This window comes from Diadema antillarum, unplaced genomic scaffold (genome assembly GCF_040938485.1).
Source record: "Diadema antillarum isolate AM-2024a unplaced genomic scaffold, OU_Dant_1.0 scf00000212, whole genome shotgun sequence".
Taxonomy (NCBI): Eukaryota; Metazoa; Echinodermata; class Echinoidea; order Diadematoida; family Diadematidae; genus Diadema; species Diadema antillarum.
Genome location: NW_027271101.1, coordinates 762,312 through 776,594, shown reverse-complemented (window position 1 = coordinate 776,594; position 14,283 = coordinate 762,312). Strand labels below are relative to the sequence as shown.

The 14,283-nt window shown below is 37.0% G+C and overlaps 1 protein-coding gene across 1 annotated transcript in view; it reads left to right on the top strand.

Moving 5' to 3' along the window:
• LOC139724390 (C4b-binding protein alpha chain-like) overlaps positions 1-10,182 on the top strand; it is a 39,795-nt gene extending 29,613 nt beyond the window's left edge. Inside the window, exons 10-15 of the mRNA XM_071635535.1 lie at positions 3,528-3,683; positions 4,449-4,616; positions 5,426-5,614; positions 7,662-7,868; positions 8,939-9,100; positions 10,175-10,182. Of these exons, the coding sequence (XP_071491636.1) occupies positions 3,528-3,683; positions 4,449-4,616; positions 5,426-5,614; positions 7,662-7,868; positions 8,939-9,100; positions 10,175-10,182 (890 nt within the window). The remainder of the gene's footprint in view (positions 1-3,527; positions 3,684-4,448; positions 4,617-5,425; positions 5,615-7,661; positions 7,869-8,938; positions 9,101-10,174) is intronic.
• Positions 10,183-14,283: the final 4,101 nt, after the last annotated feature.

Here is a 14,283-nt window from a genome sequence, read left to right as displayed (position 1 = left end):
CCGACGTTTGCCACGATAAACACGAACAATTATGTTCTATCGAAAAGTGGTTACTAACCTCTTGATATCAACATCGATTTTTATTTGGAACTTTGTACTCTGTAGGAGGAACCTGGCTACACCATCATGTGTTCCTCTTACGCTGTAGTATGATAATGAAGCTGTTAATTTATCAACACATTTTATTCAAAATGATGTACAGTGAGTCATTACATTACCTTATGTATACTCTGTTTATGTGTTTGGAACTGTTTTGTATAGTACTATACCACAACTAAGCATTATTGTAAACTTTGTACAAAGTAAATTTGTTACTCGCCATTCTAAAGAGACGATAAAATGAAAGCCTTAAGCAATAAGCCTTGAAGTTTTCTGGATTTATAGTCAAAACATTATTTTACTGTCATCATCATCATCATCATCATCATCATTAAACGTTTATTTTCATCTCGTTTCATATATTCAGAAAAAAAGAACATCTCCCCTCGGCATTCAATCATCTTTCTTTCAATTTGTATGAACAATGATACAGCAAAGAAAGGAGAATCCCCTTCGCAACCCCCTTCTCTCGTCCCTCGTCTAACCATCACAAAATTGTGCCTTTAAAACGAAACTTTGCTTTGTTTGCGTAAATAGCTATAAATGAATTATAAATCTTGCCATAAATCATAAATGATCATGGCTGGTATATACGGTCAAAGTACAGAAGAATGAGTCAAGAGTGTTTGTTATATCAGAAGCTCATGTGAACCTGTTAGATCTTCAATACTCTCGCTGCACACATTTCTGCGTCTTGCAAGATTTTTCATATTCTTTGTTGTGAAATCGACGGATTTTTGATAACCATGGATTGGAGACATTGTGCACTGAACCTTTTGGTTGCGATATTATTATCAGCACTTCACCCCATCAGTTCACGTAAGAAATATCTATAAGTTAAAAGTCTTAATACATACATGTACACATACGCATTTATATGTACACATTGTATTATGTGTTTTTTTCCGGATATATTATGTGCGTGTATATTATAGTACATGGGTTTGGTTTCGAGTATTTATGTCTGTGTGAATGTAATGGATCTTTGTTTGACACCTTTCGTGGTCTTTCAATATTTTATTTGTTTCTTTTTTCTCATAAGACCTACTTGCTCTCAAGCTTTCCAGGAGATTTTTTTAAAGTATTCATAAACTTAATACCTTCACCGCCTGTATTTGGTTCCTGTTGTAATTTGACACTCGTTTTATTTCACAACTCTCTCGTTTCATTTGACTTTAATAAAGAAATGGTGTAACATTCTGACAGATACTAGGAAAAAGATGAAACGTTTGAATCGAATCATATAGTTCGTGGCATAAAATGAAATATCATTTAATAAAGCACCTCTGTATGAGGAAAAAAAATCTTTAATCGACATGATACGAGTTTCATGAAAGTAATTTTTTTAATCATGTATGTGTTAATGATAGTGTGTTTGTGTTGTCAAGGGAAAGTGACTCTGGTAAACACAATTTATCGACTGTCTGTCGTCTCACGACACATTTTTCCATGTCGTCACCGTATACAGAAACATGTGCGAGACCAAGTCTCGATCCCAACGTAAAGATTGAACCTGACCAGTCAAGCTACCCAGCTTGGACGCATGTGAGTTTGTCATGTTCCAGTGGGAGTACCATTTCGGGCCCAGATTTCAGCTACTGCTATAATACTGGTCTTTGGCAACCAGATATCACTAGTTCAGCATGTCCAGGTAAACAACCCACCATATACGTTATACACAGCTCATTTTAACGACAGACTTATGTTGGTTATAACTATTATATTGATTTGCCATTACAATAATATTCATATTGTTTTCCGCACAATCTTAAGAAAGAAAAACTGAGAGAGAGAGAGAGAGAGAGAGAGAGAAAAGAAGAAGAAGAAGAGAGAGAGAGACGGGGGGGGGGGAGATCGGATAGATGAAGCGATGTGATATAACGGAAGGACATTTATTTTTTAATTAACAAATTGTTCCTGTTGTAATGAGATGGCAAATGCCTGCCAGCAACGCATTTTTGTTCACGAAGTTATCACTCGAGATATGCAATGCTATCCTTTCTAAATCTCTTGTTGTGACAATGAAGTCACACGCTGGCAAGTTTTCTGCCATCACAATACTTCTACCGTAATACCGTCTGAAGAGTCCATGGGATCCGTGGTAATCGCTCACGTAATCGCTTACGTGAGGTAAGTGTTCCTGATGTGGCGGAAGCACACAGTGGTGCTGGATAAGGTTCTAATAGATGAAGGGTTTTACAGCAGAAAATTTTGAGTTCGAATCTCACCCTGTATGTTTACGTCACTGCACAAGCTGTTCTACCCGGTCTGTTTCTCTTCACAAGGGTGCATAAAATTGATATCTGGCAATGTGAAATAATTACAATAGCCGGGCCTATATAATATTCGATACCCTGGAAGATTAAAATGTTATTAACAAAGCTTTTAGTAATCAGTAGACCTACATATAAGGGTAGGATCCGAACCCAAATACCAGTGTAATGATGCCATCGTATGGCTATATACTGTGCTGGGGATCCAGTTATCACAACTTTAACATATGTCCAGATAAGCAGCTCACCATTTACGTCAAAGCTACATTGCTCAAGGCACTAAGTTCATTGTATCTATGATAACCTTTTCCATTACAGCTTACGGGCTTTAAAGGTCTATAGTTGATATACAGTAATTTGCTATTTCAGTAGTCCTGCGCTTCTCGATCCCCACCAAGAATATCACGAGAAAAAGATGGGGGGGGGGGGGAAGGTTGGATGAGAGAGAGGGAGGGAGAGAGGAGAGTGAAGTGCATTGATAGTTAAGGTAGGTCAAATTTGTAACGGAAAAAAAAAATTATATGTAATGAAATGGCCAAACCTGCCAACTTTATATTTTTTTATTTTTGCTTCAAGTTATCACAGGAGCTGTAGTAGTATGCTTTGCAAATCTCTGTGACGATAATGGTAAACGCTGCAGGATTTCATTAAGTACAGTAAACGTCTACATTAAATTTTCATGAAGAGTACCGCAACCTTCGTTTAAGTCCAAGCCTTCATAAAATATGAAAATATGAGAACGATGAATTCAGTGGACCAGTGGGACCTGTGTCGTGTGTTTATAGTGGCTTGAATTATTATGATTACCAACATTATCATTATTCAATCTTTATTGTCCTTATTGCCATCATCTTCATTGTCATCATCAGTATGATACCATAAAATGGTAAGATTGTGGTTTTCATTTGCTTTGATTAGTTCCTATACATGAAAATGTGCGGTGCAAGAGAAACTGCACATGGTAATCACATGAAAATAGAAGTACATAACACAACTATAGAAAGATAATTAGGCTTACAGCATGTGCAAAATATAATGATGGTAATAAGCACGGTTATTATTACCATTCCTTGCATCATTGTTATCATTATTAATATATATAACGTTTACGTGCATCTTGTCTCATTCCAGTCCCATGCGACCCACCTGCTGTAGGTAGTGGTGGTGTAATCACCACACCAGATGAAACGTCGTACGATTCTGGGAAAACGGTTCAGTTCTCCTGCCCTCTAGGAAGTCTTACGGGGGAAAATTCTGCCACCTGCACTAATGGTACCTGGGACCATGGCGAGAACCTACCATTATGTCCACGTAAGAAGCAGTGCCCACAGATAGGACAGAGAAAACAGCCTTGCCAAAGTTAATGCTGTATCACCACGCCTCACGCAAGAGGCCAGTGAGAAGATTTATACGACCTGAAAGATACTGAAATTTAACGCATGATTTTATGTAACTGCAATATAGAATAAGTGTTAATTCAGATATTTGATTATGCAACCATTAAGAAAAGTAGTCAAACAATTCAAATAAACAAATTAATGAACGAAAGCAAGATGTCTTCAAACATTGATAAAATAATTCGAAAATATTAAAGAGAGAGAGAGAGAGAGAGATTTTAACTCTGTAGGTCTACACGTGAGTAGGTGTATATTTAATGTGTAACATTTTATTTGCACCTCCGACTTTCAGTTAAAAAGAAACCAAAAAAATTACAAGCACAATACCTTCAGAATGTTGGACATTTAGAGTGTAGAGTTTATTTTCAACCTATTAATATGTTATTTCGAGGAGGTTAAAAAAACCTCTTTAGTCCACTAAAAAACAAAAAGACATAAAAAAACTCTTTAGTCCACTGGACAAAAAAACAACATCTGATTTGGCATTGCAAATGCTATCTTTAAGTCATGAAAGAACCACTCAGAACGTGACACATTTATAGTTACCCCATCCCCTAACGTATGTGCTGTCATGAGAAATATTATAGGTGATCGACACTTGACGACCGCAAGATCAAAATCGTTTGTTTTCTTAGTCCATAAAGTTATTGGGTGAAAGTCTTTCCGATTATTTTGATAGCGGGTTGTGCAGCTCCAGATAACACGAACGGGACGGGAACGTACGGTTCTGGTAAAGATCTCGTATTCAAGTGCCTGCCCGGTTACACCCTACAAGGCTCGGGTGACACTGTCACAACGAGTTGTGAAGACGGCGAATGGAATCCTGGGGTCGTTTGTGTCTCCGCTGGTGAGTAGACAAAGGCCTTTTGGGGCAGAAGTATTCTGAATAAAAAATTTACCTTCATCCTTCACAGGTCCGCTCGGCCTACACGTGATATATAAATGCATATTATTTTATGCTTAGATATTTTATGGAGTATAGAAATAGAGCTAGCACGGGGTGAATCCAAGAATAAAAAAAAAACAGTAAAGAAACACAAAAGACCCTGATTTTCTTGAATGTCGTGAAAAGAAAGACGTTACTTTTCTTTCCGCTTTTATTAGGAAACACACGATTAATGATAACGGGTAGGTCTAATCGTCAAATATTTTAAAAACCGGCACTAAAAATGATAGATAGGTATAGATGATTATCAATATAAATATTCTATCATTGCCTTTTATAAATAATGCTTTGTAAGCTACTTTTTCGTTCTTTTTCCATCAATAACCTGTACAATTAGCCTATTTTGAATGGGTTTCCACAATCGTTTACGTTTGTCATGAATTTCGTAATTGAGACCTATATATTCAATTCAAATCCAATTATTCAGTTGCCAAATTAGAGAAATAGTTTACGAGTATGAGGCATATGAGGGTATAAACCCCCTAATGGGGGGCTCTATTCCCCCCCCCCCCTCAAAAAAAAAAAGCATGACCATTTTCCATCCTTATGCACACTACACACTGACCAGGGAGGTAGAAACACGGCCTTGATTTACCCTACACTGCTTTCACCACAAAATGTATCATTAGGTCTAGGAGGTTTATACCTCAATTTAAAAACACGCTTATCCGATCGACTATGATTACACGTCTTCTATTTCACTTCGCTAGGCTGCCCGGAACCTGAAGTTCCAGAGGGTGTAAATTACGTCGGAACTCCACTCACGGGTGAATACTTCGATCATAACCAAAAAGTTGACCTAGTATGTGATGATGACAAGACTCCCATTGGCCCAGAGTTCTCCTACTGCAATTCTACTAACCAATGGGACCCGGATCCGATGCTTCTCAGTTGCCATGGTAACAACTCAATAAACGCAAACAATTAGTGTGTGCGTGAACATGACCACAAATTTGTTTGTAACGCTTTTAGGAGTAGCCTATATATAATGTTCACACACACACGCATGTTTTCATACTTACATACACACGTACACACATGCCATGAGGACTTCCATCGTTTAAGTGCATTTCATTGCCACGTTGTTGTTGTTTTTGTGTAAATCAAACAAAGAGAATGATAAAGGTATCTTTTGTTGAAAAAAAGCAATAGTAGCAACCATAGGCCCTACTGGAGTGAGTGGTTGATGACCAGTAAAAGTATCCCAATCACTTGCAAATACAATAACAAAAATACATTATATTTTGTGTTCCCCATTTTGCCACGAAATCAAAACGAACAAAGTAATGTCGTCCTTCGAATTAAGTTACAGAGTTTAAAGTTCACATGTCTAGCGAATACGTTCGCTTGCTTGTGTGTGTGTGTGCGTGCGCGCGCGCACCTTAAAGATCATTCAGTAAAGTACAAGTTCTGATGATAATACAGGGCTGAACAGCGTCGTTCGGATACTGTTACGCGCTACTTACTATAAGATATTATCATGATTATAGTGCAAGAGATACACAAGACAATGATATTTTCATATCCAGTTGAATCTGTACGCCAAGAATGGAATGGTATCGCTATGTGGATGATAGTATGATTTGTTTTCAGTTCCCTTGAAATAGTTTCAAGTTTACTAATACCGATTAAATATCATCTTTTTTTCCCATCATGATTTTCCCTTGTGGTAAAATGAACGATTACGTCATAAACGACAAAATGTGATAAACGAAAATCATCTTTTAAGTGACTGGATATGCCTGGGCCCTCGGAGGTGACCGACAACAAAACACACTTCTGTTGATATACATGTCGTTCTATTTATGGCCCTCTGCAATTGCTCCCGTTTGGTAACCATTAAACCAGAAATTTCCGCTTGCATTATCTTTTTTTTTTCGAATTCCAATTATGAATTGAATGCCATGTGTGGCAAATCGCAAAGACATTTCATGCCGAGAATAATGGTTTTACATTATACTGCTTCCTCAATGACCAGGTGAGATAATCCAAGACTTCAAACTAAAGAATGAGAGCAAACAAATTGTAGGATTTGTTTCTTGAATGTCCTGTAATCTAGATCTTGTGCATTATCGTTCTCTCTCTCTCTCTCTCGCTCTCTCTCTCTCTCCCCTACCGATAAAATCCCACCAAAATGGCAGCCCTATGAACTCTTAGTAAAGTTCATAATTTGCTTTCATTCAATTTGAAGATGTGCGACATTTCTGCTTTATATAAAAGCTGAACTACGAGAGGGAGGTACAGAGTTTTCTATTACATGGGAATTGGCAACTGCAAGACAATGGTTTTTTTAAGCTCTCCTATTTTTTTCTTTTTCTTGTTTGGATGAACCTTTTGAGAAATGAAAACAGAAAAATAATATGCAACTGGGTATTTATACGATCTATCATAACCATAATCAAAACTTCAGATGATGCCCATTCTTAAAGTTTCATCGCGTTGTTTGTCAGTTTTTGTACGATAAGAAGGCGACAGCTACCGAATGGAAATACAGAGATACCTTCTTACGCATTCTAATGTGTGGAATATATATTTTATGCTCTTACCTCTTGCTCGTTAACGTAAACTCTCTATAAGATTAACAAACACTAGTTAGCTATTTCTAAAGTTCACAGTCCATGTTCACCCTCATTGTTGATGTTTTTTTTTTTTTAGTGTACCCGCACTGCATATTCTTTTTCTAATTTAGCGTCATACACAAGATTCACCGTAAATGAACATTGCTGTTCTAAAAACGCGATATCATTTTGAATCTCTTGAAAAATTCGTAACCCTTCTTAACATCAGCTATCGGGCTATCTGGTTCAAAAAAAAATATGAAGGTTTATCTCTCCAGAAGGCAGTATAGATTACTCTGTACAACCACAACCAGGGGGTGGTAGAATCAAGATAATGTAGTTTGGCGTGTTGTCTTGACATTCTCCTTTTTTTCCCGTAAACCTCCAGACAAATGCCAGACCCGAGTTTTCAACGACACACGCGTGATCCATACCTCCAAACTTACAGGCGTGGCTGGGGAAGCGGACTACGACCACACTGACACCATCTTCTTCTCGTGCGAGGGCGGGCTGTTTGTGGACGGACCGTGGCGGACCGTCTGCAACGATGGAACGTGGAGTGGCGCCATTGGTGGTGACCTTCCCGTCTGCAGAGGTTTCTATCTAGGCGCCATTTTGAATGTTATTCATGCATTATTTTCACTTCCTCATGGACTTTGTACGTCATGCACACTCAAAACACATGAACTGTTTATTCACACAAAAAGAATAGTAGGCCTATAATGTCATAAAATATTTAGGACCTACATATAAAAAATAGTGTAAATTGATGTGCGTGTGTGGGTTGAGCGTATACTGTATGTTATGGGAAATGTATGAGTACATGTACTTTTAATAAGTCAGCGCACATGCACATTCTTAACATTGTATTCAAATGAAATGAGAAGTCATGAAAGAGACTTCGATTAGTTGTATAGGTAGAAAATGTTTTCCAAGGCACACAACTCCATTTTCCATTCGTTAAGTTAAAACAATTGTAGATCAATGCTTTCCCCCACTCGATTGAAGAATATGCTTACATAACACATGAAACGAGCATTAGGGTCTGTAAATTAGGAGTGAGGGATGACCGATGGAATTCCAATACAATAGACACCTACAAGACAGTCGTTTCGTAATCGGTCCTCTCTTTGCAACCAAAGCTCTCACTCAAAATGTTGATTTAGACAAGCATTTCTGTGTAAAATTATCTCCTTCATCCATTTTCCATTTCTTTACATATTTTTCTTTCTATCTGTCCTTCTCTGGGCCATGATCAGAACAAGTGTTCATTTATTATAATAATTACAGTGCACTCCTGCTATAACGAACAGGATATCCCGAAGTAAATATTATGGTCGATACATTAATATTATCCGCTCTATAGTTTTTATCATTTTGTTCGGTTATAACGAAAAATTCGACATACCGGAAGAAAACTGCCGGTCCCGAGGACTTCGTTTTAGTGGGAGTCCACTGTATTGCAGGCCAGAGTGCCAATTAAATTATGCTGCCAGGGAAGAAATGAGTTAAAAAAAGTTATATGCAAAGAAACTGACAGGTCCAATCACTTCCTTCGTGACTCTATTCTGATCCACCAGCTGTATGTAGTACTTGCATTATCATATCCACGATCAGAATTATACAACTCTTAGCATATTTTGTTTGCCATACAATCATATGTAGCTAACTGCACCGGACCAGTCAATTCAGATGTTGCGGGAGAGCTCTTTCACCACGGCGAGGCACACACCTTCCAGTGCGACCCAACTCCAGGGATGGTCAGACTCGGTGGTCCCAGAGCGTTCTGTAATGACGGATCCTGGAAACCGAGAATTCGTTGTGCCCGTAAGTAAACTATCGACTTTCTGTTTTTGTCTGTATGTTTGTGTGTGTGTGTGTGTGTGTGTGTGTGTGTGTGATGTGCGTGTGTGTGTGTATGTGTGTGTGTGCGTGTGTGTGTGTGTGTGTGTGTGTGTGTACAATGCTGTGTATAATGCACTTTGTCTTTGCATGATGTTTTGTTTTTGTTTCCGTGAAAGTGAATTTTGTGATATGAAATTGAATAAAAAATTCAAAGGGGATGGCTAGTAACTGATCAGTGGGAATCAGTGGGAATGCTGGGAGGATGATTGTTCCAATTCTTGTGGGATTTATAAGAGTACATTATATATCTATTGTTGTGTGAAAATTATTTGCTTCAGAATGGTCTCATATTCAAGTAATGTGCAGTTTAATGGTTCCAGGCTAGCATGCCTGTACAGTGACGGGGCATTAAACTGCACATTATACTTGAATATGAGACCATTCTGAAGCAAATAAGTTTAACACAATAGATATATAACGTACTCTTAAATGAATCCCACAAGGATTGGAACAATCATCCTCCAGCATTCCCACTGATCAGTTACTAGCCATCCCCTTTTAAAAAGCGTGTGTGTTTGTAGGAGCTCATAATACTCTTTGGCTTCATGTTATATGTATGATAATTTATATTAACTTACTCTCGACTTTATAAACTGTCATAGATGGAATATGTTCATTTTCCATTTTTTTTAACCTCCGGTTTAATATGCGTAAAATGATTTACTCAACTAACACAGGAGGATTAAGAGTACGCGCTTTTTCATACCATACTCATTTTGCATTATGAATTGTATGTGCGATGATAATTTACTTTCTTTATCGTCTTAAACATCGAATTCAAATCATATTCTATAATCATGAAAATAAGCAAAATTCTGGGAATACTTATGATTTTAGGTGTCCGTTCCTCAAGACTGATGTCACTTCTTGTCTTTGCAGTTAAAACGGATCTTTAAAGACAAGAACGCGTTGATGCCAAGGAAGATGAGCAAATCCTAAACTCAGGACATCTTACCCTATGCTCTGGCTCGTCTCTTTCTCTCTTTACACCACCAGGAAACTGATTTTTTGTTTTTCATCAATCTCTCTTTACTGAGTATTTCTCTCGTCGAAAACGTGTCAATAGGAAAGAGCAAGATTGGAAACGATGGCGTTTTCTTTTGTAAAACGTGATTGAATAAATGCATAGTTTTGTTGAACACAATCTGTCTTCCAGCACACGATGAAACCTAATTTGGCATATTATATAACTCAGCTTTATTGAATGGTCTGCCAAGCAAATCAATCCATTATCAAAGAATTTGGACCCTTGCATTAATGTATCCTAAATTTACGACTTATGATTATGATTTACGACTCTTTGTTAATATCATAATATCATTTTTACCTCTGTGCATAGAATGTGATGTAATGATTTCATAAACATACAGACCAAAGGGAAAGGTGTGAGGTGAAGAGTTCGCTGTCACCTTTCTGATCAAGTGTCATGTATATATCTATGTCATTGAAAGTGATTTTTTTTTCATCTACGTCGTAATTGTAAAAAACAAACATGACTTTGGAAAATAATCCAGATTAGACTCAAAGTGTGGAGGAGAGTTGTTTACTAGTTTGTTTGTTTGTTTTATTTGTTGCTATTGTTGTTGTTGTTGTTGTTGTTTTCTTTTCGTAAAACCAAAGCACAACTTCTGCACTTCAGGCAAACACTGGTAAACACTGAAGTTTACTCAAGAGTTTCACACTGTTTACTCGGAAGATTTACAATGTTGTAAACGGTGATTTTTACACCTGTACCTCGTTTTTACTCAGACCAACACTGGCATGCAAGCAAACATAATTCAGATGTAATCCTGCATTTTTTCCTTTAGTTTATTTCAATTCTTTATTATTAATATAAAGCTTATTGTCATAAATTAATGTCATTAATGACATAACTTAAAAGACTTTGCTGTCTCATTAGTCGAAAGGCTGATCACATGACATAGAGAACTATGACGTCATGTCATCATCATTATGCCATGGCCTAGGAACTATTTCCCAATTCCCTTTGCCAGATATATTAAGCTGGTTGTTATAATGATTCAGACCTTGGCTGGGATCAGTCTTGACGTCCGAAGTGTGGTGTATAGTATAGAAACGAAATCGTCTTCATTCGTGTATAATAGTGGAACAAAGATTCCTCAGACAGTGATATGAGGTCTACTCATCTCGGCTACGCCTCGTGTACTCTAAAAACATCCGGGTATTAAAAGAACTGACCCGGAAAAGGGTCCGTTGGGGTCACACTCCGTTCCAGGTCAAAAATGACTTGGAATTTGGTCATGAAGACCGGGAATGGGGTTACCCTGACCCAATTCATGACTATGTATTGGGTCATATCTGACCCCATTTCTTGTCATTTCTGACCCGTAGCGGATCGAGTGTGGCCCCAACAGACCCTTTTCCGGGTCAGACTGACCCGGATGTTTTTAGAGTGTTGAATTGAGCTTCTCATCATTCTTTCACCTTATGTTGTCAGATCTTGTTCCATCACATCTTTGTCCATTCAAAATTCAAACCCTGACCCAATTCATGACTCTGAATGGGACCATATCTGACCCCATTTCTTGTCATTTTTGACCCGTAACGGAGTGTGGCCCCAACAGACCCTTTTCCGTGTCAGACTGACCCGGATGTTTTAGAGTGTTGAATTGTGCTTCTATATCTCATCATTCTGTCACCTTGTGGTCAGATCTTGTTCCATCGCATCTTTGCCCATTCAAAATGTTGTTTGAATATTAAAAAACAAAAAACACCAAACAAACAACACATGCCAGTGGACATTTCCTAAAGGCTAAAGCACTAACAACCAATGTAGACCTTCTACTGGTATGCAAAACACTCCAGGCCTGTTATCTGCCTACATGATAGTAACGACTGGTCTTTATCAGACATCATTTTTGCTGCCCGTTATTTATCAGATTTGCCAATCTGTTGCAACTTTTTAGCCTCTGAAAAATTGTGTCAGTATACAATAGTATGGTTCTTACTTTCTGTAATCTGGTTTAATTTGTACTCAGAAGTGACTACTGTATTCAGGCTACCGTAAGCATTCCGAAACAGATTGTAAGTGTTTCTATTAAAGTGAAATATATGAAGTGTCGGCTGTATTTTTCTATGAAATATAATTCAGAGGCAACTGTATTACAGCTCTTGCTTTGTATTTGAATAAAATGTATTCAGCAGTACAATATAGTTGTACAATGGCAAAGTAGTCTCATGGTTAAGTGTGTGTAGATTTGTGTGTGTGTGTGCTTACAATACGTGTGAGAGAGGGAGAGCACGTTTATGTTTGCATCCCATATAATAATGTACTTGCACTTGAAGTACATACGATTGTGCTACATACATGTACTAACCAGTAAACTCTAAGTGTTTGTGTATAATATATACATGTATTGTGTGTGTGAATGAGGAGACAAAAGATACAGGTATCGAAATAGCATTGTCCCCCCCCCCCCGAATCTGATGTTTTTTCTTTCATTCTTTTGTTTACTTTTGCCTTTACAGCAGCCGTTTTGTTACCTTAGAATATTGTAAACTTATGTGGATTTTAAAGGGTTTAATGATGGGTTTATATCGGGTGGTATGTAGTAAAACGTTCAGTATGTTGATATTATGTGCCCATGACTTCTGAGCAATATTTTTGTACAAATCCAAACCAGACGTAAAGTTATAAAGCGACACCATCATTTCATCTGATAATAGCAGGTCTGTATTTGTGATCACTCTGGCCGTTTTGAAAACCCGAGGTTGCAAGATGTTCATCACTCTCGGGTTCATTGGACGTCACTCATTTTCAAGCCACTATTAAAGGTTACCTTTCGGAACAGTGGTTTCAAAAATGTTCAAGATATCACAGTTGATGCATATATATGTGTAGATCAGTTATATCACAAAACATCCTGCTATATAAAATTCTGCAAAAAAAAAAATTAGGAGTGTACCGTTACTGTTTATAAAATGTGCATTCATTTTTTTTCTTGTATTTATGACAATCTGTAGCCTTAAAACTGTATTAGTTGTGTATACAGAATGTTTGAATGTAATGTAATTTTTTATGTATTATGATTATGTTATTATTTCATCTGTTTTGCTGTATAATCTCTGTATATCTGTGTAATTCGACTTTTAGTCGCCGACTCAGATTTTATGTGAATAAAGACCTTTTAATCAATCAATCAATTAATCAATCAATAAAGCCTAAAATATAAGGAAATATCACTATTTTTCTCAATAAACCATAACTGTAGACGGTTTAGTCTGAAAACATGTTTATTATAACTATTGTTCACATTTTGTATATTTAACAATACTTAACATCGATTATACTGATTCACATTTTTGCATTGGTTGTTTCTATCCCTAACTCACATTTTTTTTTTGCTTCATCTACAAATGGTAAATTATGCCTTTAACTGTTTGCAGGTTACAAAAAGCAGCTTTAGTGTTTCAGAATACAAATTGTAGTGCTAAAATGTGAGTTAGGGTTATATAGAGACAAAAAATGTAAAAATATTGATCAGTATAATTAGTGTTGAGTATTGTTGAATACAAGATAGGAACAATAGTTTTTTTTTTTCTAGAATAAACCGTCTACCATTATGGTTTATTGAGAAAAATAGTGACATCTCCTTATCTCTTTCATAGGCTTTATTGTAAATCTTTATATGGTAGGATGTTTTGTGGTACACAACTAAACTATTGCATAATGATACATCAAATGTGATACTGTAATTTTTTTTTTAAAAATCACTACTCCCAGTGGTAAAAAATGTGGTCAATAGCTATCTTCCGTGTAACCAACTAGATACTCTACAGTGAGTATCTTAAAGGAGACCTCCGGATGATTTTCAGATTTTTACATTTGAACAACTATAAATTAGTTATACTAAGGACAGAGTTGCAAAATTTGTGATAATTGGGATGCAGAATAAGAATATTTTCAAAATTTAGAACAAATTGCAATGAACAAGGATGATGACATGGCAGAGTCACCATAAGAATGCACGAGTTGGGGCTCAAGGAAGCAGAACAAAAGAAGAAGGCATGCATAGATTATACACAGGTGAACTCGCAAGCAAGCAGTATTGTAATGGAATTACACAGCTACATTTCTGAAATAT